Genomic DNA, 24,101 nt, shown 5'->3' with positions numbered 1-24,101 from the left:
ATGACTCACATGTAAATGTGATATTAGGTGCCCTATAAAGTCCCCCATGACTCACATGTAAATGTGATATTAGGTGCCCTATAAAGTCCCCATGACTCACATGTAAATGTGATATTAGGTGCCCTATAAAGTCCCCATGACTCACATGTAAATGTGATATTAGGTGCCCTATAAAGTCCCCCATGACTCACATGTAAATGTGATATTAGGTGCCCTATAAAGTCCCCCATGACTCACATGTAAATGTGATATTAGGTGCCCTATAAAGTCCCCCATGACTCACATGTAAATGTGATATTAGGTGCCCTATAAAGTCCCCATGACTCACATGTAAATGTGATATTAGGTGCCCTATAAAGTACCCCATGACTCACATGTAAATGTGATATTAGGTGCCCTATAAAGTCCCCCATGACTCACATGTAAATGTGATATTAGGTGCCCTATAAAGTCCCCCATGACTCACATGTAAATGTGATATTAGGTGCCCTATAAAGTCCCCCATGACTCACATGTAAATGTGATATTAGGTGCCCTATAAAGTCCCCCATGACTCACATGTAAATGTGATATTAGGTGCCCTATAAAGTCCCCCATGACTCACATGTAAATGTGATATTAGGTGCCCTATAAAGTCCCCCATGACTCACATGTAAATGTGATATTAGGTGCCCTATAAAGTCCCCCATGACTCACATGTAAATGTGATATTAGGTGCCCTATAAAGTCCCCCATGACTCACATGTAAATGTGATATTAGGTGCCCTATAAAGTCCCCCATGACTCACATGTAAATGTGATATTAGGTGCCCTATAAAGTACCCCATGACTCACATGTAAATGTGATATTAGGTGCCCTATAAAGTCCCCCATGACTCACATGTAAATGTGATATTAGGTGCCCTATAAAGTACCCCATGACTCACATGTAAATGTGATATTAGGTGCCCTATAAAGTCCCCCATGACTCACATGTAAATGTGATATTAGGTGCCCTATAAAGTCCCCCATGACTCACATGTAAATGTGATATTAGGTGCCCTATAAAGTCCCCCATGACTCACATGTAAATGTGATATTAGGTGCCCTATAAAGTCCCCCATGACTCACATGTAAATGTGATATTAGGTGCCCTATAAAGTCCCCATGACTCACATGTAAATGTGATATTAGGTGCCCTATAAAGTCCCCATGACTCACATGTAAATGTGATATTAGGTGCCCTATAAAGTCCCCATGACTCACATGTAAATGTGATATTAGGTGCCCTATAAAGTACCCCATGACTCACATGTAAATGTGATATTAGGTGCCCTATAAAGTACCCCATGACTCACATGTAAATGTGATATTAGGTGCCCTATAAAGTCCCCATGACTCACATGTAAATGTGATATTAGGTGCCCTATAAAGTCCCCCATGACTCACATGTAAATGTGATATTAGGTGCCCTATAAAGTACCCCATGACTCACATGTAAATGTGATATTAGGTGCCCTATAAAGTCCCCCATGACTCACATGTAAATGTGATATTAGGTGCCCTATAAAGTCCCCATGACTCACATGTAAATGTGATATTAGGTGCCCTATAAAGTCCCCCATGACTCACATGTAAATGTGATATTAGGTGCCCTATAAAGTACCCCATGACTCACATGTAAATGTGATATTAGGTGCCCTATAAAGTCCCCCATGACTCACATGTAAATGTGATATTAGGTGCCCTATAAAGTACCCCATGACTCACATGTAAATGTGATATTAGGTGCCCTATAAAGTACCCCATGACTCACATGTAAATGTGATATTAGGTGCCCTATAAAGTCCCCCATGACTCACATGTAAATGTGATATTAGGTGCCCTATAAAGTCCCCATGACTCACATGTAAATGTGATATTAGGTGCCCTATAAAGTCCCCCATGACTCACATGTAAATGTGATATTAGGTGCCCTATAAAGTCCCCCATGACTCACATGTAAATGTGATATTAGGTGCCCTATAAAGTCCCCCATGACTCACATGTAAATGTGATATTAGGTGCCCTATAAAGTCCCCCATGACTCACATGTAAATGTGATATTAGGTGCCCTATAAAGTACCCCATGACTCACATGTAAATGTGATATTAGGTGCCCTATAAAGTCCCCATGACTCACATGTAAATGTGATATTAGGTGCCCTATAAAGTCCCCATGACTCACATGTAAATGTGATATTAGGTGCCCTATAAAGTACCCCATGACTCACATGTAAATGTGATATTAGGTGCCCTATAAAGTCCCCATGACTCACATGTAAATGTGATATTAGGTGCCCTATAAAGTCCCCCATGACTCACATGTAAATGTGATATTAGGTGCCCTATAAAGTCCCCCATGACTCACATGTAAATGTGATATTAGGTGCCCTATAAAGTCCCCCATGACTCACATGTAAATGTGATATTAGGTGCCCTATAAAGTCCCCATGACTCACATGTAAATGTGATATTAGGTGCCCTATAAAGTCCCCCATGACTCACATGTAAATGTGATATTAGGTGCCCTATAAAGTCCCCCATGACTCACATGTAAATGTGATATTAGGTGCCCTATAAAGTCCCCCATGACTCACATGTAAATGTGATATTAGGTGCCCTATAAAGTCCCCATGACTCACATGTAAATGTGATATTAGGTGCCCTATAAAGTCCCCCATGACTCACATGTAAATGTGATATTAGGTGCCCTATAAAGTCCCCATGACTCACATGTAAATGTGATATTAGGTGCCCTATAAAGTACCCCATGACTCACATGTAAATGTGATATTAGGTGCCCTATAAAGTCCCCATGACTCACATGTAAATGTGATATTAGGTGCCCTATAAAGTCCCCATGACTCACATGTAAATGTGATATTAGGTGCCCTATAAAGTACCCCATGACTCACATGTAAATGTGATATTAGGTGCCCTATAAAGTCCCCCATGACTCACATGTAAATGTGATATTAGGTGCCCTATAAAGTCCCCATGACTCACATGTAAATGTGATATTAGGTGCCCTATAAAGTCCCCCATGACTCACATGTAAATGTGATATTAGGTGCCCTATAAAGTCCCCCATGACTCACATGTAAATGTGATATTAGGTGCCCTATAAAGTACCCCATGACTCACATGTAAATGTGATATTAGGTGCCCTATAAAGTCCCCATGACTCACATGTAAATGTGATATTAGGTGCCCTATAAAGTCCCCATGACTCACATGTAAATGTGATATTAGGTGCCCTATAAAGTCCCCCATGACTCACATGTAAATGTGATATTAGGTGCCCTATAAAGTACCCCATGACTCACATGTAAATGTGATATTAGGTGCCCTATAAAGTCCCCATGACTCACATGTAAATGTGATATTAGGTGCCCTATAAAGTCCCCCATGACTCACATGTAAATGTGATATTAGGTGCCCTATAAAGTCCCCCATGACTCACATGTAAATGTGATATTAGGTGCCCTATAAAGTACCCCCCATGACTCACATGTAAATGTGATATTAGGTGCCCTATAAAGTCCCCCATGACTCACATGTAAATGTGATATTAGGTGCCCTATAAAGTCCCCATGACTCACATGTAAATGTGATATTAGGTGCCCTATAAAGTCCCCATGACTCACATGTAAATGTGATATTAGGTGCCCTATAAAGTCCCCCATGACTCACATGTAAATGTGATATTAGGTGCCCTATAAAGTCCCCCATGACTCACATGTAAATGTGATATTAGGTGCCCTATAAAGTCCCCATGACTCACATGTAAATGTGATATTAGGTGCCCTATAAAGTACCCCATGACTCACATGTAAATGTGATATTAGGTGCCCTATAAAGTACCCCATGACTCACATGTAAATGTGATATTAGGTGCCCTATAAAGTACCCCATGACTCACATGTAAATGTGATATTAGGTGCCCTATAAAGTACCCCATGACTCACATGTAAATGTGATATTAGGTGCCCTATAAAGTCCCCCATGACTCACATGTAAATGTGATATTAGGTGCCCTATAAAGTCCCCCATGACTCACATGTAAATGTGATATTAGGTGCCCTATAAAGTCCCCCATGACTCACATGTAAATGTGATATTAGGTGCCCTATAAAGTCCCCATGACTCACATGTAAATGTGATATTAGGTGCCCTATAAAGTCCCCATGACTCACATGTAAATGTGATATTAGGTGCCCTATAAAGTCCCCATGACTCACATGTAAATGTGATATTAGGTGCCCTATAAAGTCCCCCATGACTCACATGTAAATGTGATATTAGGTGCCCTATAAAGTACCCCATGACTCACATGTAAATGTGATATTAGGTGCCCTATAAAGTCCCCATGACTCACATGTAAATGTGATATTAGGTGCCCTATAAAGTCCCCCATGACTCACATGTAAATGTGATATTAGGTGCCCTATAAAGTCCCCATGACTCACATGTAAATGTGATATTAGGTGCCCTATAAAGTCCCCCATGACTCACATGTAAATGTGATATTAGGTGCCCTATAAAGTCCCCATGACTCACATGTAAATGTGATATTAGGTGCCCTATAAAGTCCCCCATGACTCACATGTAAATGTGATATTAGGTGCCCTATAAAGTCCCCATGACTCACATGTAAATGTGATATTAGGTGCCCTATAAAGTCCCCATGACTCACATGTAAATGTGATATTAGGTGCCCTATAAAGTCCCCCATGACTCACATGTAAATGTGATATTAGGTGCCCTATAAAGTCCCCCATGACTCACATGTAAATGTGATATTAGGTGCCCTATAAAGTCCCCATGACTCACATGTAAATGTGATATTAGGTGCCCTATAAAGTACCCCCATGACTCACATGTAAATGTGATATTAGGTGCCCTATAAAGTCCCCCATGACTCACATGTAAATGTGATATTAGGTGCCCTATAAAGTACCCCATGACTCACATGTAAATGTGATATTAGGTGCCCTATAAAGTACCCCATGACTCACATGTAAATGTGATATTAGGTGCCCTATAAAGTCCCCATGACTCACATGTAAATGTGATATTAGGTGCCCTATAAAGTACCCCATGACTCACATGTAAATGTGATATTAGGTGCCCTATAAAGTCCCCCATGACTCACATGTAAATGTGATATTAGGTGCCCTATAAAGTCCCCATGACTCACATGTAAATGTGATATTAGGTGCCCTATAAAGTCCCCATGACTCACATGTAAATGTGATATTAGGTGCCCTATAAAGTCCCCCATGACTCACATGTAAATGTGATATTAGGTGCCCTATAAAGTCCCCCATGACTCACATGTAAATGTGATATTAGGTGCCCTATAAAGTCCCCCATGACTCACATGTAAATGTGATATTAGGTGCCCTATAAAGTCCCCCATGACTCACATGTAAATGTGATATTAGGTGCCCTATAAAGTCCCCATGACTCACATGTAAATGTGATATTAGGTGCCCTATAAAGTCCCCCATGACTCACATGTAAATGTGATATTAGGTGCCCTATAAAGTCCCCCATGACTCACATGTAAATGTGATATTAGGTGCCCTATAAAGTACCCCATGACTCACATGTAAATGTGATATTAGGTGCCCTATAAAGTCCCCATGACTCACATGTAAATGTGATATTAGGTGCCCTATAAAGTCCCCATGACTCACATGTAAATGTGATATTAGGTGCCCTATAAAGTCCCCCATGACTCACATGTAAATGTGATATTAGGTGCCCTATAAAGTCCCCATGACTCACATGTAAATGTGATATTAGGTGCCCTATAAAGTCCCCCATGACTCACATGTAAATGTGATATTAGGTGCCCTATAAAGTCCCCCATGACTCACATGTAAATGTGATATTAGGTGCCCTATAAAGTCCCCCATGACTCACATGTAAATGTGATATTAGGTGCCCTATAAAGTCCCCATGACTCACATGTAAATGTGATATTAGGTGCCCTATAAAGTCCCCCATGACTCACATGTAAATGTGATATTAGGTGCCCTATAAAGTCCCCATGACTCACATGTAAATGTGATATTAGGTGCCCTATAAAGTACCCCATGACTCACATGTAAATGTGATATTAGGTGCCCTATAAAGTCCCCCATGACTCACATGTAAATGTGATATTAGGTGCCCTATAAAGTACCCCATGACTCACATGTAAATGTGATATTAGGTGCCCTATAAAGTCCCCCATGACTCACATGTAAATGTGATATTAGGTGCCCTATAAAGTCCCCCATGACTCACATGTAAATGTGATATTAGGTGCCCTATAAAGTCCCCCATGACTCACATGTAAATGTGATATTAGGTGCCCTATAAAGTCCCCCATGACTCACATGTAAATGTGATATTAGGTGCCCTATAAAGTCCCCCATGACTCACATGTAAATGTGATATTAGGTGCCCTATAAAGTACCCCATGACTCACATGTAAATGTGATATTAGGTGCCCTATAAAGTCCCCCATGACTCACATGTAAATGTGATATTAGGTGCCCTATAAAGTCCCCCATGACTCACATGTAAATGTGATATTAGGTGCCCTATAAAGTCCCCCCATGACTCACATGTAAATGTGATATTAGGTGCCCTATAAAGTCCCCCATGACTCACATGTAAATGTGATATTAGGTGCCCTATAAAGTACCCCATGACTCACATGTAAATGTGATATTAGGTGCCCTATAAAGTCCCCATGACTCACATGTAAATGTGATATTAGGTGCCCTATAAAGTCCCCATGACTCACATGTAAATGTGATATTAGGTGCCCTATAAAGTCCCCATGACTCACATGTAAATGTGATATTAGGTGCCCTATAAAGTCCCCCATGACTCACATGTAAATGTGATATTAGGTGCCCTATAAAGTCCCCCATGACTCACATGTAAATGTGATATTAGGTGCCCTATAAAGTCCCCCATGACTCACATGTAAATGTGATATTAGGTGCCCTATAAAGTCCCCCATGACTCACATGTAAATGTGATATTAGGTGCCCTATAAAGTCCCCCATGACTCACATGTAAATGTGATATTAGGTGCCCTATAAAGTCCCCCATGACTCCATGTAAATGTGATATTAGGTGCCCTATAAAGTCCCCCATGACTCACATGTAAATGTGATATTAGGTGCCCTATAAAGTACCCCATGACTCACATGTAAATGTGATATTAGGTGCCCTATAAAGTCCCCCATGACTCACATGTAAATGTGATATTAGGTGCCCTATAAAGTCCCCCATGACTCACATGTAAATGTGATATTAGGTGCCCTATAAAGTCCCCCATGACTCACATGTAAATGTGATATTAGGTGCCCTATAAAGTCCCCATGACTCACATGTAAATGTGATATTAGGTGCCCTATAAAGTCCCCCATGACTCACATGTAAATGTGATATTAGGTGCCCTATAAAGTACCCCATGACTCACATGTAAATGTGATATTAGGTGCCCTATAAAGTCCCCCATGACTCACATGTAAATGTGATATTAGGTGCCCTATAAAGTCCCCCATGACTCACATGTAAATGTGATATTAGGTGCCCTATAAAGTCCCCATGACTCACATGTAAATGTGATATTAGGTGCCCTATAAAGTCCCCATGACTCACATGTAAATGTGATATTAGGTGCCCTATAAAGTACCCCATGACTCACATGTAAATGTGATATTAGGTGCCCTATAAAGTCCCCCATGACTCACATGTAAATGTGATATTAGGTGCCCTATAAAGTCCCCATGACTCACATGTAAATGTGATATTAGGTGCCCTATAAAGTCCCCCATGACTCACATGTAAATGTGATATTAGGTGCCCTATAAAGTCCCCCATGACTCACATGTAAATGTGATATTAGGTGCCCTATAAAGTCCCCCATGACTCACATGTAAATGTGATATTAGGTGCCCTATAAAGTCCCCCATGACTCACATGTAAATGTGATATTAGGTGCCCTATAAAGTCCCCCATGACTCACATGTAAATGTGATATTAGGTGCCCTATAAAGTCCCCCATGACTCACATGTAAATGTGATATTAGGTGCCCTATAAAAATGTCCCCCATGACTCACATGTAAATGTGATATTAGGTGCCCTATAAAGTCCCCCATGACTCACATGTAAATGTGATATTAGGTGCCCTATAAAGTCCCCCATGACTCACATGTAAATGTGATATTAGGTGCCCTATAAAGTCCCCCATGACTCACATGTAAATGTGATATTAGGTGCCCTATAAAGTCCCCCATGACTCACATGTAAATGTGATATTAGGTGCCCTATAAAGTCCCCCATGACTCACATGTAAATGTGATATTAGGTGCCCTATAAAGTCCCCCATGACTCACATGTAAATGTGATATTAGGTGCCCTATAAAGTCCCCCATGACTCACATGTAAATGTGATATTAGGTGCCCTATAAAGTCCCCCATGACTCACATGTAAATGTGATATTAGGTGCCCTATAAAGTCCCCCATGACTCACATGTAAATGTGATATTAGGTGCCCTATAAAGTACCCCATGACTCACATGTAAATGTGATATTAGGTGCCCTATAAAGTCCCCCATGACTCACATGTAAATGTGATATTAGGTGCCCTATAAAGTACCCCATGACTCACATGTAAATGTGATATTAGGTGCCCTATAAAGTCCCCATGACTCACATGTAAATGTGATATTAGGTGCCCTATAAAGTCCCCCATGACTCACATGTAAATGTGATATTAGGTGCCCTATAAAGTCCCCATGACTCACATGTAAATGTGATATTAGGTGCCCTATAAAGTCCCCATGACTCACATGTAAATGTGATATTAGGTGCCCTATAAAGTCCCCCATGACTCACATGTAAATGTGATATTAGGTGCCCTATAAAGTCCCCCATGACTCACATGTAAATGTGATATTAGGTGCCCTATAAAGTCCCCATGACTCACATGTAAATGTGATATTAGGTGCCCTATAAAGTACCCCATGACTCACATGTAAATGTGATATTAGGTGCCCTATAAAGTCCCCCATGACTCACATGTAAATGTGATATTAGGTGCCCTATAAAGTCCCCCATGACTCACATGTAAATGTGATATTAGGTGCCCTATAAAGTCCCCCATGACTCACATGTAAATGTGATATTAGGTGCCCTATAAAGTCCCCCATGACTCACATGTAAATGTGATATTAGGTGCCCTATAAAGTCCCCCATGACTCACATGTAAATGTGATATTAGGTGCCCTATAAAGTACCCCATGACTCACATGTAAATGTGATATTAGGTGCCCTATAAAGTCCCCCATGACTCACATGTAAATGTGATATTAGGTGCCCTATAAAGTCCCCCATGACTCACATGTAAATGTGATATTAGGTGCCCTATAAAGTCCCCCATGACTCACATGTAAATGTGATATTAGGTGCCCTATAAAGTCCCCCATGACTCACATGTAAATGTGATATTAGGTGCCCTATAAAGTCCCCATGACTCACATGTAAATGTGATATTAGGTGCCCTATAAAGTCCCCATGACTCACATGTAAATGTGATATTAGGTGCCCTATAAAGTCCCCCATGACTCACATGTAAATGTGATATTAGGTGCCCTATAAAGTCCCCATGACTCACATGTAAATGTGATATTAGGTGCCCTATAAAGTACCCCATGACTCACATGTAAATGTGATATTAGGTGCCCTATAAAGTCCCCCATGACTCACATGTAAATGTGATATTAGGTGCCCTATAAAGTCCCCCATGACTCACATGTAAATGTGATATTAGGTGCCCTATACTCAATGTAAATGTGATATTAGGTGCCCCCCCATGACTCACATGTAAATGTGATATTAGGTGCCCTATAAAGTCCCCATGACTCACATGTAAATGTGATATTAGGTGCCCTATAAAGTCCCCATGACTCAATGTAAATGTGATATTAGGTGCCCTATGACTCACATGTAAATGTGATATTAGGTGCCCTATAAAGTCCCCCATGACTCACATGTAAATGTGATATTAGGTGCCCTATAAAGTCCCCCATGACTCACATGTAAATGTGATATTAGGTGCCCTATAAAGTACCCCATGACTCACATGTAAATGTGATATTAGGTGCCCTATAAAGTCCCCATGACTCACATGTAAATGTGATATTAGGTGCCCTATGACTCACATGTAAATGTGATATTAGGTGCCCTATAAAGTCCCCCATGACTCACATGTAAATGTGATATTAGGTGCCCTATAAAGTCCCCATGACTCACATGTAAATGTGATATTAGGTGCCCTATAAAGTCCCCATGACTCACATGTAAATGTGATATTAGGTGCCCTATAAAGTCCCCCATGACTCACATGTAAATGTGATATTAGGTGCCCTATAAAGTACCCCATGACTCACATGTAAATGTGATATTAGGTGCCCTATAAAGTCCCCCATGACTCACATGTAAATGTGATATTAGGTGCCCTATAAAGTCCCCCATGACTCACATGTAAATGTGATATTAGGTGCCCTATAAAGTCCCCCATGACTCACATGTAAATGTGATATTAGGTGCCCTATAAAGTCCCCCATGACTCACATGTAAATGTGATATTAGGTGCCCTATAAAGTCCCCCATGACTCACATGTAAATGTGATATTAGGTGCCCTATAAAGTCCCCCATGACTCACATGTAAATGTGATATTAGGTGCCCTATAAAGTCCCCCATGACTCACATGTAAATGTGATATTAGGTGCCCTATAAAGTCCCCCATGACTCACATGTAAATGTGATATTAGGTGCCCTATAAAGTCCCCCATGACTCACATGTAAATGTGATATTAGGTGCCCTATAAAGTCCCCCATGACTCACATGTAAATGTGATATTAGGTGCCCTATAAAGTCCCCCATGACTCACATGTAAATGTGATATTAGGTGCCCTATAAAGTCCCCCATGACTCACATGTAAATGTGATATTAGGTGCCCTATAAAGTCCCCATGACTCACATGTAAATGTGATATTAGGTGCCCTATAAAGTCCCCATGACTCACATGTAAATGTGATATTAGGTGCCCTATAAAGTCCCCCATGACTCACATGTAAATGTGATATTAGGTGCCCTATAAAGTACCCCATGACTCACATGTAAATGTGATATTAGGTGCCCTATAAAGTCCCCATGACTCACATGTAAATGTGATATTAGGTGCCCTATAAAGTCCCCATGACTCACATGTAAATGTGATATTAGGTGCCCTATAAAGTCCCCCATGACTCACATGTAAATGTGATATTAGGTGCCCTATAAAGTCCCCATGACTCACATGTAAATGTGATATTAGGTGCCCTATAAAGTCCCCATGACTCACATGTAAATGTGATATTAGGTGCCCTATAAAGTCCCCATGACTCACATGTAAATGTGATATTAGGTGCCCTATAAAGTCCCCATGACTCACATGTAAATGTGATATTAGGTGCCCTATAAAGTACCCCATGACTCACATGTAAATGTGATATTAGGTGCCCTATAAAGTACCCCATGACTCACATGTAAATGTGATATTAGGTGCCCTATAAAGTCCCCATGACTCACATGTAAATGTGATATTAGGTGCCCTATAAAGTCCCCCATGACTCACATGTAAATGTGATATTAGGTGCCCTATAAAGTCCCCCATGACTCACATGTAAATGTGATATTAGGTGCCCTATAAAGTCCCCCATGACTCACATGTAAATGTGATATTAGGTGCCCTATAAAGTCCCCCATGACTCACATGTAAATGTGATATTAGGTGCCCTATAAAGTCCCCATGACTCACATGTAAATGTGATATTAGGTGCCCTATAAAGTCCCCCATGACTCACATGTAAATGTGATATTAGGTGCCCTATAAAGTCCCCCATGACTCACATGTAAATGTGATATTAGGTGCCCTATAAAGTCCCCATGACTCACATGTAAATGTGATATTAGGTGCCCTATAAAGTCCCCCATGACTCACATGTAAATGTGATATTAGGTGCCCTATAAAGTCCCCATGACTCACATGTAAATGTGATATTAGGTGCCCTATAAAGTCCCCCATGACTCACATGTAAATGTGATATTAGGTGCCCTATAAAGTCCCCCATGACTCACATGTAAATGTGATATTAGGTGCCCTATAAAGTCCCCCATGACTCACATGTAAATGTGATATTAGGTGCCCTATAAAGTACCCCATGACTCACATGTAAATGTGATATTAGGTGCCCTATAAAGTCCCCCATGACTCACATGTAAATGTGATATTAGGTGCCCTATAAAGTCCCCCATGACTCACATGTAAATGTGATATTAGGTGCCCTATAAAGTCCCCATGACTCACATGTAAATGTGATATTAGGTGCCCTATAAAGTCCCCCATGACTCACATGTAAATGTGATATTAGGTGCCCTATAAAGTCCCCATGACTCACATGTAAATGTGATATTAGGTGCCCTATAAAGTCCCCCATGACTCACATGTAAATGTGATATTAGGTGCCCTATAAAGTCCCCCATGACTCACATGTAAATGTGATATTAGGTGCCCTATAAAGTCCCCCATGACTCACATGTAAATGTGATATTAGGTGCCCTATAAAGTCCCCCATGACTCACATGTAAATGTGATATTAGGTGCCCTATAAAGTCCCCCATGACTCACATGTAAATGTGATATTAGGTGCCCTATAAAGTCCCCATGACTCACATGTAAATGTGATATTAGGTGCCCTATAAAGTCCCCCATGACTCACATGTAAATGTGATATTAGGTGCCCTATAAAGTCCCCCATGACTCACATGTAAATGTGATATTAGGTGCCCTATAAAGTCCCCCATGACTCACATGTAAATGTGATATTAGGTGCCCTATAAAGTCCCCATGACTCACATGTAAATGTGATATTAGGTGCCCTATAAAGTCCCCCATGACTCACATGTAAATGTGATATTAGGTGCCCTATAAAGTCCCCCATGACTCACATGTAAATGTGATATTAGGTGCCCTATAAAGTCCCCCATGACTCACATGTAAATGTGATATTAGGTGCCCTATAAAGTCCCCATGACTCACATGTAAATGTGATATTAGGTGCCCTATAAAGTCCCCCATGACTCACATGTAAATGTGATATTAGGTGCCCTATAAAGTCCCCCATGACTCACATGTAAATGTGATATTAGGTGCCCTATAAAGTACCCCATGACTCACATGTAAATGTGATATTAGGTGCCCTATAAAGTCCCCCATGACTCACATGTAAATGTGATATTAGGTGCCCTATAAAGTCCCCCATGACTCACATGTAAATGTGATATTAGGTGCCCTATAAAGTCCCCATGACTCACATGTAAATGTGATATTAGGTGCCCTATAAAGTCCCCCATGACTCACATGTAAATGTGATATTAGGTGCCCTATAAAGTCCCCCATGACTCACATGTAAATGTGATATTAGGTGCCCTATAAAGTCCCCCATGACTCACATGTAAATGTGATATTAGGTGCCCTATAAAGTCCCCCATGACTCACATGTAAATGTGATATTAGGTGCCCTATAAAGTCCCCCATGACTCACATGTAAATGTGATATTAGGTGCCCTATAAAGTCCCCCATGACTCACATGTAAATGTGATATTAGGTGCCCTATAAAGTCCCCCATGACTCACATGTAAATGTGATATTAGGTGCCCTATAAAGTCCCCCATGACTCACATGTAAATGTGATATTAGGTGCCCTATAAAGTACCCCATGACTCACATGTAAATGTGATATTAGGTGCCCTATAAAGTACCCCATGACTCACATGTAAATGTGATATTAGGTGCCCTATAAAGTCCCCATGACTCACATGTAAATGTGATATTAGGTGCCCTATAAAGTACCCCATGACTCACATGTAAATGTGATATTAGGTGCCCTATAAAGTCCCCATGACTCACATGTAAATGTGATATTAGGTGCCCTATAAAGTACCCCATGACTCACATGTAAATGTGATATTAGGTGCCCTATAAAGTACCCCATGACTCACATGTAAATGTGATATTAGGTGCCCTATAAAGTACCCCATGACTCACATGTAAATGTGATATTAGGTGCCCTATAAAGTCCCCATGACTCACATGTAAATGTGATATTAGGTGCCCTATAAAGTCCCCATGACTCACATGTAAATGTGATATTAGGTGCCCTATAAAGTCCCCCATGACTCACATGTAAATGTGATATTAGGTGCCCTATAAAGTCCCCATGACTCACATGTAAATGTGATATTAGGTGCCCTATAAAGTCCCCCATGACTCACATGTAAATGTGATATTAGGTGCCCTATAAAGTCCCCCATGACTCACATGTAAATGTGATATTAGGTGCCCTATAAAGTACCCCATGACTCACATGTAAATGTGATATTAGGTGCCCTATAAAGTCCCCCATGACTCACATGTAAATGTGATATTAGGTGCCCTATAAAGTCCCCCATGACTCACATGTAAATGTGATATTAGGTGCCCTATAAAGTCCCCCATGACTCACATGTAAATGTGATATTAGGTGCCCTATAAAGTCCCCCATGACTCACATGTAAATGTGATATTAGGTGCCCTATAAAGTACCCCATGACTCACATGTAAATGTGATATTAGGTGCCCTATAAAGTACCCCATGACTCACATGTAAATGTGATATTAGGTGCCCTATAAAGTCCCCCATGACTCACATGTAAATGTGATATTAGGTGCCCTATAAAGTACCCCATGACTCACATGTAAATGTGATATTAGGTGCCCTATAAAGTCCCCCATGACTCACATGTAAATGTGATATTAGGTGCCCTATAAAGTACCCCATGACTCACATGTAAATGTGATATTAGGTGCCCTATAAAGTCCCCCATGACTCACATGTAAATGTGATATTAGGTGCCCTATAAAGTCCCCATTTTGTTACGCTACTTACGCTCTTATTCTAAACTGGATTAAATTGTTAGTTATCAATCTACACACAGTACCCCATAATGACAAAGTGTAGAGTGTACAGTGTAGAGGCCCGGCCCATAATGACAAAGGAAAAACAGGTTTTTAGACATTTTTGCAAATGTAAAGAAAATACATATATACTGTATATATATATATATATGAAATACTACATTTACATCAGTATTCAGACCCTTTACTCAGTACTTTGTTGAAACACATTTGGCAGCGATTACAGCACTGAGTCTTCTTGGGTATGACGCTACAAGCTTGGCACAGCTGGACTTAGGAAATTTCTCACATTCTTCTCTGCAGATAATAATAATAATAATATATGCCATTTAGCAGACGCTTTTATCCAAAGTGACTTACAGTCATGTGTGCATACATTCTACGTATGGGTGGTCCCGGGAATCGAACCCACTACCCTGGCGTTACAAGCGCCATGCTCTACCAACTGAGCTACAGAAGGACCAGATCCTCTCAAGCTCTGTCAGGTTGGATGGGGAGCCTTGCTGTACAGATATTTTCAGGTCTCTCCAGAGATGTTCGATGGGGTTCAAGTCCGGGCTCTGGCTGGGCCACTCAAAGATATTCAGAGACTTGTTCCGAAGCCAGTCCTGCGTTGTCTTGGCTGTGTGCTTAGGGTTGTTGTCCTGTTGGAAGGTGAACCTTCACCCCAGTCTGAGGTCCTGAGTGCTCTGGAGCAGGTTTTCATCAAGGATCTCTTTCTACTTTGCTCCATTGAACTTTCCCCCCATCCTGACTAGTCTCCCAGTCCCTGTCACTAACAAACATCCCCACAGCATGATGCTGCCACCACCATGCTTCACCGTAGGGATGGTGCCAGCTTCCCTCCAGACGTGACGCTTGGCATTCAGGCCGAAGAGTTCAATCTTGGTTTCATCAGACCAGAGACTCTTGTTTCTCATGGTCAGAGTACTTTAGGCCTGATTGGTGGAGTGCTGCAGAGATGGTTGTCCTTCTGGAGGATTCTCCCATCTCCACAGAGGAACTCTAGATCTCTGTCAGAGGGACCATCGGGTTCTTGGTCACCTCTCTAACCAAGGCCCTTCTCCCCCGATTGCTCAGTTTGGCCTGCCGGCCAACTTTAGGAGGGGTCTTGGTGGTTCCAAACTTCTTCCATTTAAGAATGATGGAGGACACTGTGTTCTTGGGGACCTTCAATACTGCAGAAATGTTTTGGTACCCTTCTCCAGATCTGTGCCCCGACACAATCCTGTCTCGGAGCTCTATGGACAATTCCTTCGACCTCATGGCTCGGTTGTTGCTCTGACATGCACTGTCAACTGTGGGACCTTATATAGACAGGTGTGTGCCTTTCCAAATCATATCCAATCAATTGAATGTACCACAGGTGGCCTCCAGTCAAGTTGAAGAAACATCTCAAGGATGATCAATGGAAACAGGCTGCACCTGAGATAAAGAGAGATAAAGGGTCTGAATACCTAAGGTTTTATTATACATTATTTAATACATTTGCAAACATTTCTAAAAAACGGTTTAGCTTTTTCTTTATGGGGTATTGTGTGATTGATGGATATTATTATATTTAATCCATTTTAGAATAAGGCTGTAACATAACAAAATGACCCTTTGGAGTTAGAAACCTCTTTTGCGACCTGGCAGGATTGACCTTGCGACCTGGCAGGATTGACCTTGCAACCTGGCAGGATTGACCTTGCGACCTGGCAGGATTGACCTTACTTCCTGTTTCTGAATCAACAGTCATTTCAAAAGAGATGAAACAGAATCCATTGTGGGATTTCATGGGTTTATCATAGTTGTTATATACGCGGTTGTAATATAGTTGTAATACAGTTCATGAGTTTTATAGAGTATGTTTGGTCTGTCCTAGGTTCCTGGAGTACGGTGAATATAAAGGCCATCTATATGGGACCAGTATTGATGCTGTCAAAGACGTGATAGACAGTGGAAGGATGTGTGTTATTGACACTGAGCCACATGTAAGTTATATTCCTTTACTCCTGTATCTATAGGAAGGTTTTTAACCCATATCACAGCAGGAAAAATGATTCATTGTTAAATAGTAAAAATGGGATTAAAATTGCTAATAGAGCTGAAGTCAGAAGTTTACATACACCTTTCGCCAAATACATTTAAACTCAGTTTTTCACCATTCCTGACATTTAATCCGAGTAAACATTCCCTGTTTTAGGTCAGTTAGGATCACCACTTTTATTTTAAGAATGTGAAATGTCAGAATAATAGTAGAGATAATTATTTATTATTTATTTCAGATTTGATTTATTTCATCACATTCCCAGTTGGTCAGTAGTTTACATACACTCAATTAGTATTTGGTAGCATTGCCTTTAAATTGTTTAACTTGGGGCAAACGTTTCAGATAGCCTTCCACAAGCTTCCCACAATAAATTGGGTGAATTCTGGCCCATTCCTCCTGACAGTGCTGGTGTAACTGAGTCAGGTTTGTAGGCCTCCTTGCTCGCACACGCTTTTTCAGTTCTGCCCACAATTTTCTATGGGATTGAGTTCAGGGCTTTGTGATGGCTTGGTGGTGGTGGCTTTGTGATGGCCACTCGAATAATGGCAACTGAGATATTTTATAGCAAAGATCCACCCCTCCCAACTCACAATGACGAACCACAGGTCTTAGGAAAACCGCACAAAGGAAGATTTTTACTTGAGAGAGGAGTATCCCACAGCCAGACAGCATTAGCTATAAATGATCGTTCAGTTTAGCTCAGAGAAGTTATCTCGTTTTTGGTACAACATAGTGCAAAAACATTATCTCATCCAATGTCCCCCACCTGGACAAGCTCACGGAGGAGAGTGAGCCTCTAGGTCATATACTAGGTCAAGATAAGGGCAACATCAGAGGGGACATACAATGGTTCTAGACACGGCCATACCCCCCCCCCCCCAATGGGAAAAGGAGGTTGTGACTGGAGTACAGACATTGTGGAGCCCTTCACATGGTTTAACAGATACCCTCACATATGAAGACAATCCTGACCTCTCTCAGGTCCCCAAGTGACTTGCCCACATAAGCATATTTATGGAAGTAAATTAAACATCTTATTTATCAATGTTACCTAACTAATTCTGATTCTGCTACGACAGTACACCACCAATAGGCTCAAATGATGTCAATTAGCCTATCAGAAGCTTCTAAAGCCATGACATAATTTTCTGGAATTGTCCAAGCTGTTTAAAGGCACAGTCAACTTAGTGTATGTAAACTTCTCACCCACTGGCATTGTGATACAGTGAATTATAAGTGAAATAATCTGTTTGTAAACAATTGTTGGAAAAATGACTTGTGTCGTGCCCAAAGTAGATGTCCTAACCGAGTTACCAAAACTATAGTTTGTTAACAAGAAATTTGTGGAGTGGTTGAAAAACAAGTTTGTGACTCCAACCTAAGTGTGTAAACGTCCAACTTCAACTGGATATAATTGCCATTTATTCATGTATACATTACATACTTGAAATGTATGTGTGTCTTTCAGAGCATCCTGTCCGTGAGGAATAAGAAGTTCAAGCCTTATGTCATCTTTATAAAGCCTCCCAGTTCAGAACGACTGAGACAGACACGGAGGGATGCACGCGTCATCACCAGCTGTGTTGTCAACAGACCTTTTAAAGTGAGATGAATGTGTTTTCACTGTCAGGCTAAATAATTAGGGTTGTAAAGATTCATCGGTACGCATCGGTCGCAATTCAAATATTTAAGATAGTACTGTTACAAATCGCAGATTTAATCAAATGTTTTCCTCATACCTTCTTTCTACCATTTCCCGAAAATACCTCATCTTTTGTGTAAACCGACGCGTCCTTTCCTTCAGTGGCGCGTGTAACTGGGTACACAGGGTAACTGTATTGACATCCATTGATCTACAAGTTATTTTGCTGAAACAAAATTCAGCCAATATCAGTAGCCTAGTTAAACTGCGGGCCATAATGACATAGCGCCCCCATAGGTTGAAGAGGTTAAACTGCGGGCCATAATGACATAGCGCCCCCATAGGTTGAAGAGGTTAAACTGCGGGCCATAATGACATAGCGCCCCCATAGGTTGAAGAGGTTAAACTGCGGGCCATAATGACATAGCGCCCCCATAGGTTGAAATGACATAGCGCCCCCATTTGGTTTTGAAACTGCGGGCCATAATGACATAGCGCCCCCATAGGTTGAAGAGGTTAAACTGCGGGCCATAATGACATAGCGCCCCCATAGGTTGAAGAGGTTAAACTGCGGGCCATAATGACATAGCGCCCCCATAGGTTGAAGAGGTTAAACTGCGGGCCATAATGACATAGCGCCCCCATAGGTTGAAGAGGTTAAACTGCGGGCCATAATGACATAGCGCCCCCATAGGTTGAAGAGGTTAAACTGCGGGCCATAATGACATAACTGAAGAGGTTAAACTGCGGGCCATAATGACATAGCGCCCCCATAGGTTGAAGAGGTTAAACTGCCCAGCTTCGGCTCGCTGACCAACATCAGGTCATGGAAGGCAACGTGGTCCTGATCTCGCAGCACCTTCAGCATTGAAATCCTCAAATGTCTTGCGTGATATAAGGCTTTATTAGTTGAGTGACAAACCTATGTAATTGGTTATTGTGTGTTTTTACCAGAATAAAATAAATCTGAGACAACTTTCATCTGGTTGAAACCTACTGAATGGGGTTTTCAATATATATATATTTTTGATTGCCCAGGTTCACCATCCGAACTAGTCGTGGTCATTTTCCGATAAACAATCAGTGTATATAGTCGTTTTTTTTTAGATATACAGGGTAAAGTTGATAATTTCATAACGTGGACAAGCAATCACTTTGCGAGGCGCACTGCATGGCCAAAGCAGGCGGAGAAAAATAAAACTCACTAAAAACTCCCAAATAGTCAAAATCATTTGATTTTGAGATGGGGGTAAAAACCAAAGTTGTGCTACAGTATAAATTCACAGGCTATGTCATAGCTAATCCGCAGACATATTGATACAATACTAACTGAAACACTTCATCTGCAAAAATGACAAGTTCATTAGTGATGGTGATTTCAACGTTGTGGGGACAAAACCACATAGGCTACATTGCCTAATCTGATAGTGGTAGTGGGGTGGTAGATGTCTAGTCTCCTTTATGGCTCTAATCTGATAGTGGTAGTGGGGTGGTAGATGTCTAGTGTCCTTTATGGCTCTAATCTGATAGTGGTAGTGGGGTGGTAGATGTCTAGTGTCCTTTATGGCTCTAATCTGATAGTGGTAGTGGGGTGGTAGATGTCTAGTCTCCTTTATGGCTCTAATCTGATAGTGGTAGTGGGGTGGTAGATGTCTAGTGTCCTTTATGGCTCTAATCTGATAGTGGTAGTGGTAGACAAACATAGACAGACAGATTCAGCTCAGAGAGGCCCAGCTCAGAGTGATTAAGCTCAGAGAGGCCCGGCTCAGACAGGTCCGGCTCAGAGAGGTCCGGCTCAGAGAGGTCCGGCTCAGAGAGGCCCGGCTCAGACAGGTCCGGCTCAGAGAGGTCCGGCTCAGACAGATTAAGCTCAGAGAGGCCCGGCTCAGAGAGGTCCGGCTCAGAGAGGCCCGGCTCAGACAGGTCCGGCTCAGACAGGTCCGGCTCAGAGAGGTCCAGCTCAGACAGATTAAGCTCAGAGAGGCCCAGCTCGGACAGATTAAGCTCAGAGAGGCCCAACTCAGAGAGGCCCAGCTCAGACAGATTAAGCTCAGAGAGGCCCAGCTCACAGAGGCCTGGCTCAGACAGATTAAGCTCAGAGAGGACCAGCTCAGAGAGGCCCAGCTCAGAGAGGCCCAGTTCAGACAGATTAAGCTCAGAGAGGCCCGGCTCAGAGAGGCCCGGCTCAGACGGGTCCGGCTCAGAGAGGCCCGGCTCAGACAGGTCCGGCTCAGAGAGGTCCGGCTCAGAGACGTCCTGCTCAGACAGGTCAGGCTCAGACAGGTCCGGCTCAGAGAGGCCCAGCTCACAGAGGCCCAGTTCAGAGAGGCCCAGCTCAGACAGATTAAGCTCAGAGAGGCCCAGCTCAGAGAGGCCCGGTTCAGACAGGTCCGGCTCAGAGAGGCCCGGCTCAGAGAGGACCAGCTCAGAGAGGCCCGGCTCAGAGAGGCCCGGCTCAGAGAGGTCCGGGCTCAGAGAGGTCCGGCTGATGATCTCCATTAGTGGCAGGTTTTAATTTAGAATGGAAGATTAATGTGTTTATGCAACAAATGTTATTGCATTGAATCGTATCGCATCGAACCGATTCGAATCGATTCGTTCTCTAATCAAACTCCCCATGAATCGTATCGTCCCTGTATCGTATCGGAGCCCAGATGCACATCCCTATAGATAAAACATTATGGACCCCCTGCTCTTTCCATGACATAGACTCAGGAAGGTTTTCTTAATGGTTTGTACACTCAGTGTATATATTTGATGTTGATGCGTTCAAATATACTATAGTATACTATACTGACCCGCCTGCTCATATTCTGTCTTGTCAGACACGCTTGAGTTCCTCTGTTTTTATAATGCTGTCTGGCTCCTCCCTGGCCCCTCCTCCGCTCCTCCCTGGCCCCTCCTCCGCTCCTCTCTGGCCCCTCCTCTGCTCCTCCCTGGCCCCTTCTCTGCTCCTCCATGGCTCCTCCTCCGCTCCTCTCTGGCCCCTCCCCTTCCCCTTCCCTGGCCCCTTCTCTGCTCCTCCATGGCTCCTCCTCCGCTCCTCCCTGGCCCCTCCTCTGCTCCTCCCTGGCCCCTCCTCCGCTCCTCTCTGGCCCCTCCTCTGCTCCTCCCTGGCCCCTTCTCTGCTCCTCCATGGCTCCTCCTCCACACCTCCCTGGCCCCTCCTCCTCCCTGGCATCTCCTTCCCCCACCCCTCTTCCTCCTTCCCCTCAGGATGTTGACTTTGAGGAGATGGAGGATGCTGCCAGGTTCATGGAGGGGAAGTACGGTCAGTACTTTGACCGCGTCATAGTCAACGAGGAGCTGCAGGATGCCTGTATGAAGCTGTTCAATACCATACAGCTGGCTCAGGAGGGACCACATTGGATACCTGCCGCATGGCTCAGTACTGAGGACTAGAGAAAGGAGAGGGAGGAGGGGAGGGCAGGAGAGGAGGAGGAGAGGGAGGAGGGGGAGAGGGAGGAGGGGAGGGCAGGAGAGGAAGGAAGGGGTAAAGCAGGAGAGAAGAGGAGGGGGAGGGCAAGAGAGGAGGGGGAGGGCAGGAGAGGAGAGGAGAGGAAGAGGAGAGGAAGAGGAGATGGAGGGATGGCCCAGAAGGAACTACAGTGGATCCCTGCTGCATGACTTGGATTGGGAGAGAGGGGATGAGGGATATACTGGATATATAGATATATATGTATATTCAGAGAGAGGGGGTGAGGGATATATATATATTCAGAGAGAGGGGGTGAGGGATATATATATATATTCAGAGATATATATTGAGGGATATATATATATATATATATTCAGAGAGAGGGGGTGAGGGATATATATATATATTCAGAGAGAGGGGTTGAGGGATATACAGGATATACAGTATATATATATATACACAGAGAGAGAGGGGATGAGGGATATACAGTATATACAGAGAGAGGGGATGGGGGATATATATATTCAGAGAGAGGGGTGAGGGATATATATATATATTTCAGACCAACTAGGAGGGAGGGATATATATATATATTCAGAGAGAGGAGATGAGGGATATATATATATATTCAGAGCGTTGTTGAGGTTTACAGACCATATAGGAGGGAGATATATATATACACAGAGAGAGAGGAGATGAGGGATATACAGTATATACAGAGAGAGGAGATGGGGGATATAGAGTATATATATATATATACAGGCGTTGTTGAACGTTTCAGACCAACTAGGAGGGAGAGACAGTATATACAGAGAGAGGAGATGGGGGATATAGAGTATATATATATATACAGAGAGAGAACGATTTCAGACCAACTAGGAGTAGAGATATATATACAGAGAGAGGAGATGGGGGATATAGAGTATATATATATATATACAGAGCGATGGGGATATAGACCAACTAGGGAGATACAGTATATACAGAGAGAGGAGATGGGGGATATAGAGTATATATATATATATATACAGAGAGAGGAGATGGGGGATATAGAGTATATATATATATATATATACAGAGAGAGGAGATGGGGATATAGAGTATATATATATATATACAGAGAGAGGAGATGGGGGATATCGAGTATATATATATATATACAGAGAGAGGAGATGGGGGATATAGAGTATATATATATATACAGGCGTTGTTGAACGTTTCAGACCAACTAGGAGGGAGAGACAGCCAACGATACATTGAATGTTGACATTAAAACTGGAAAGTAGAGTCCAGTATAGTTAGAAGGTGCCTTTATGTACTGTATATTTGTATTGTACCTGAGATGTATGTGACAATAAAACAAATATATATGTTTTCATACATACACATATATATATATATACACACAGTACCAGTCAAATGTTTGGACACAGCTGCTCATTCAAGGGTTTTTCTTTGTTTACTATTTTCTACAAAAATTGGACAGAATCCCAAGTGTGCAAAGCTGTCATCAAGGCAAAGAGTGACTACTTTGAAGAATCTAAAATATATTTTGATTGGTTAAATACTCTTAAGGAGGTCATACAGGCACGTGGAGGCCACACACACTACTGAGCCTCATTTTGACTTGTTTTAAGGACATAAAAGTTGGATCAGCCTGTAGTGTGTTTTTCCACTTTAATTTTGAGTGTGACTCCAAATCCAGACCTCCATGGGTTGATAAATTTGATTTCCATTGATAATGTTTGTGTGATTTTGTTGTCAGCACATTCAACTATTCAACTATGTAAAGAAAAAAGTATTTAATAAGAATATTTCATTCATTCAGATATAGGATGTGTTATTTTAGTGTTCCCTTTATTTTTTTGAGCAGTGTATATATATATATATATATATATGAGAGAG

At 42.0% G+C, this 24,101-nt stretch overlaps 1 protein-coding gene across 5 annotated transcripts in view; it reads left to right on the top strand.

The window, feature by feature from the left end:
• mpp4a (MAGUK p55 scaffold protein 4a) overlaps nucleotides 1-22,185 on the top strand; it is an 89,433-nt gene extending 67,248 nt beyond the window's left edge. For all 5 annotated transcript variants that reach the window (XM_046346651.1, XM_046346560.1, XM_046346482.1 and 2 more), the window contains 3 exons: nucleotides 16,969-17,077; nucleotides 18,605-18,739; nucleotides 21,995-22,185. In XM_046346651.1, the coding sequence (XP_046202607.1) occupies nucleotides 16,969-17,077; nucleotides 18,605-18,739; nucleotides 21,995-22,180 (430 nt within the window). In that variant the 3' untranslated portion in view covers nucleotides 22,181-22,185. The remainder of the gene's footprint in view (nucleotides 1-16,968; nucleotides 17,078-18,604; nucleotides 18,740-21,994) is intronic.
• Nucleotides 22,186-24,101: the final 1,916 nt, after the last annotated feature.

Source organism: Oncorhynchus gorbuscha, linkage group LG01, assembly GCF_021184085.1.
Source record: "Oncorhynchus gorbuscha isolate QuinsamMale2020 ecotype Even-year linkage group LG01, OgorEven_v1.0, whole genome shotgun sequence".
Classification (NCBI taxonomy): Eukaryota; Metazoa; Chordata; class Actinopteri; order Salmoniformes; family Salmonidae; genus Oncorhynchus; species Oncorhynchus gorbuscha.
Note: the sequence above shows the minus strand (reverse complement) of the source record. Positions and strands in the feature narration are given on the sequence as shown.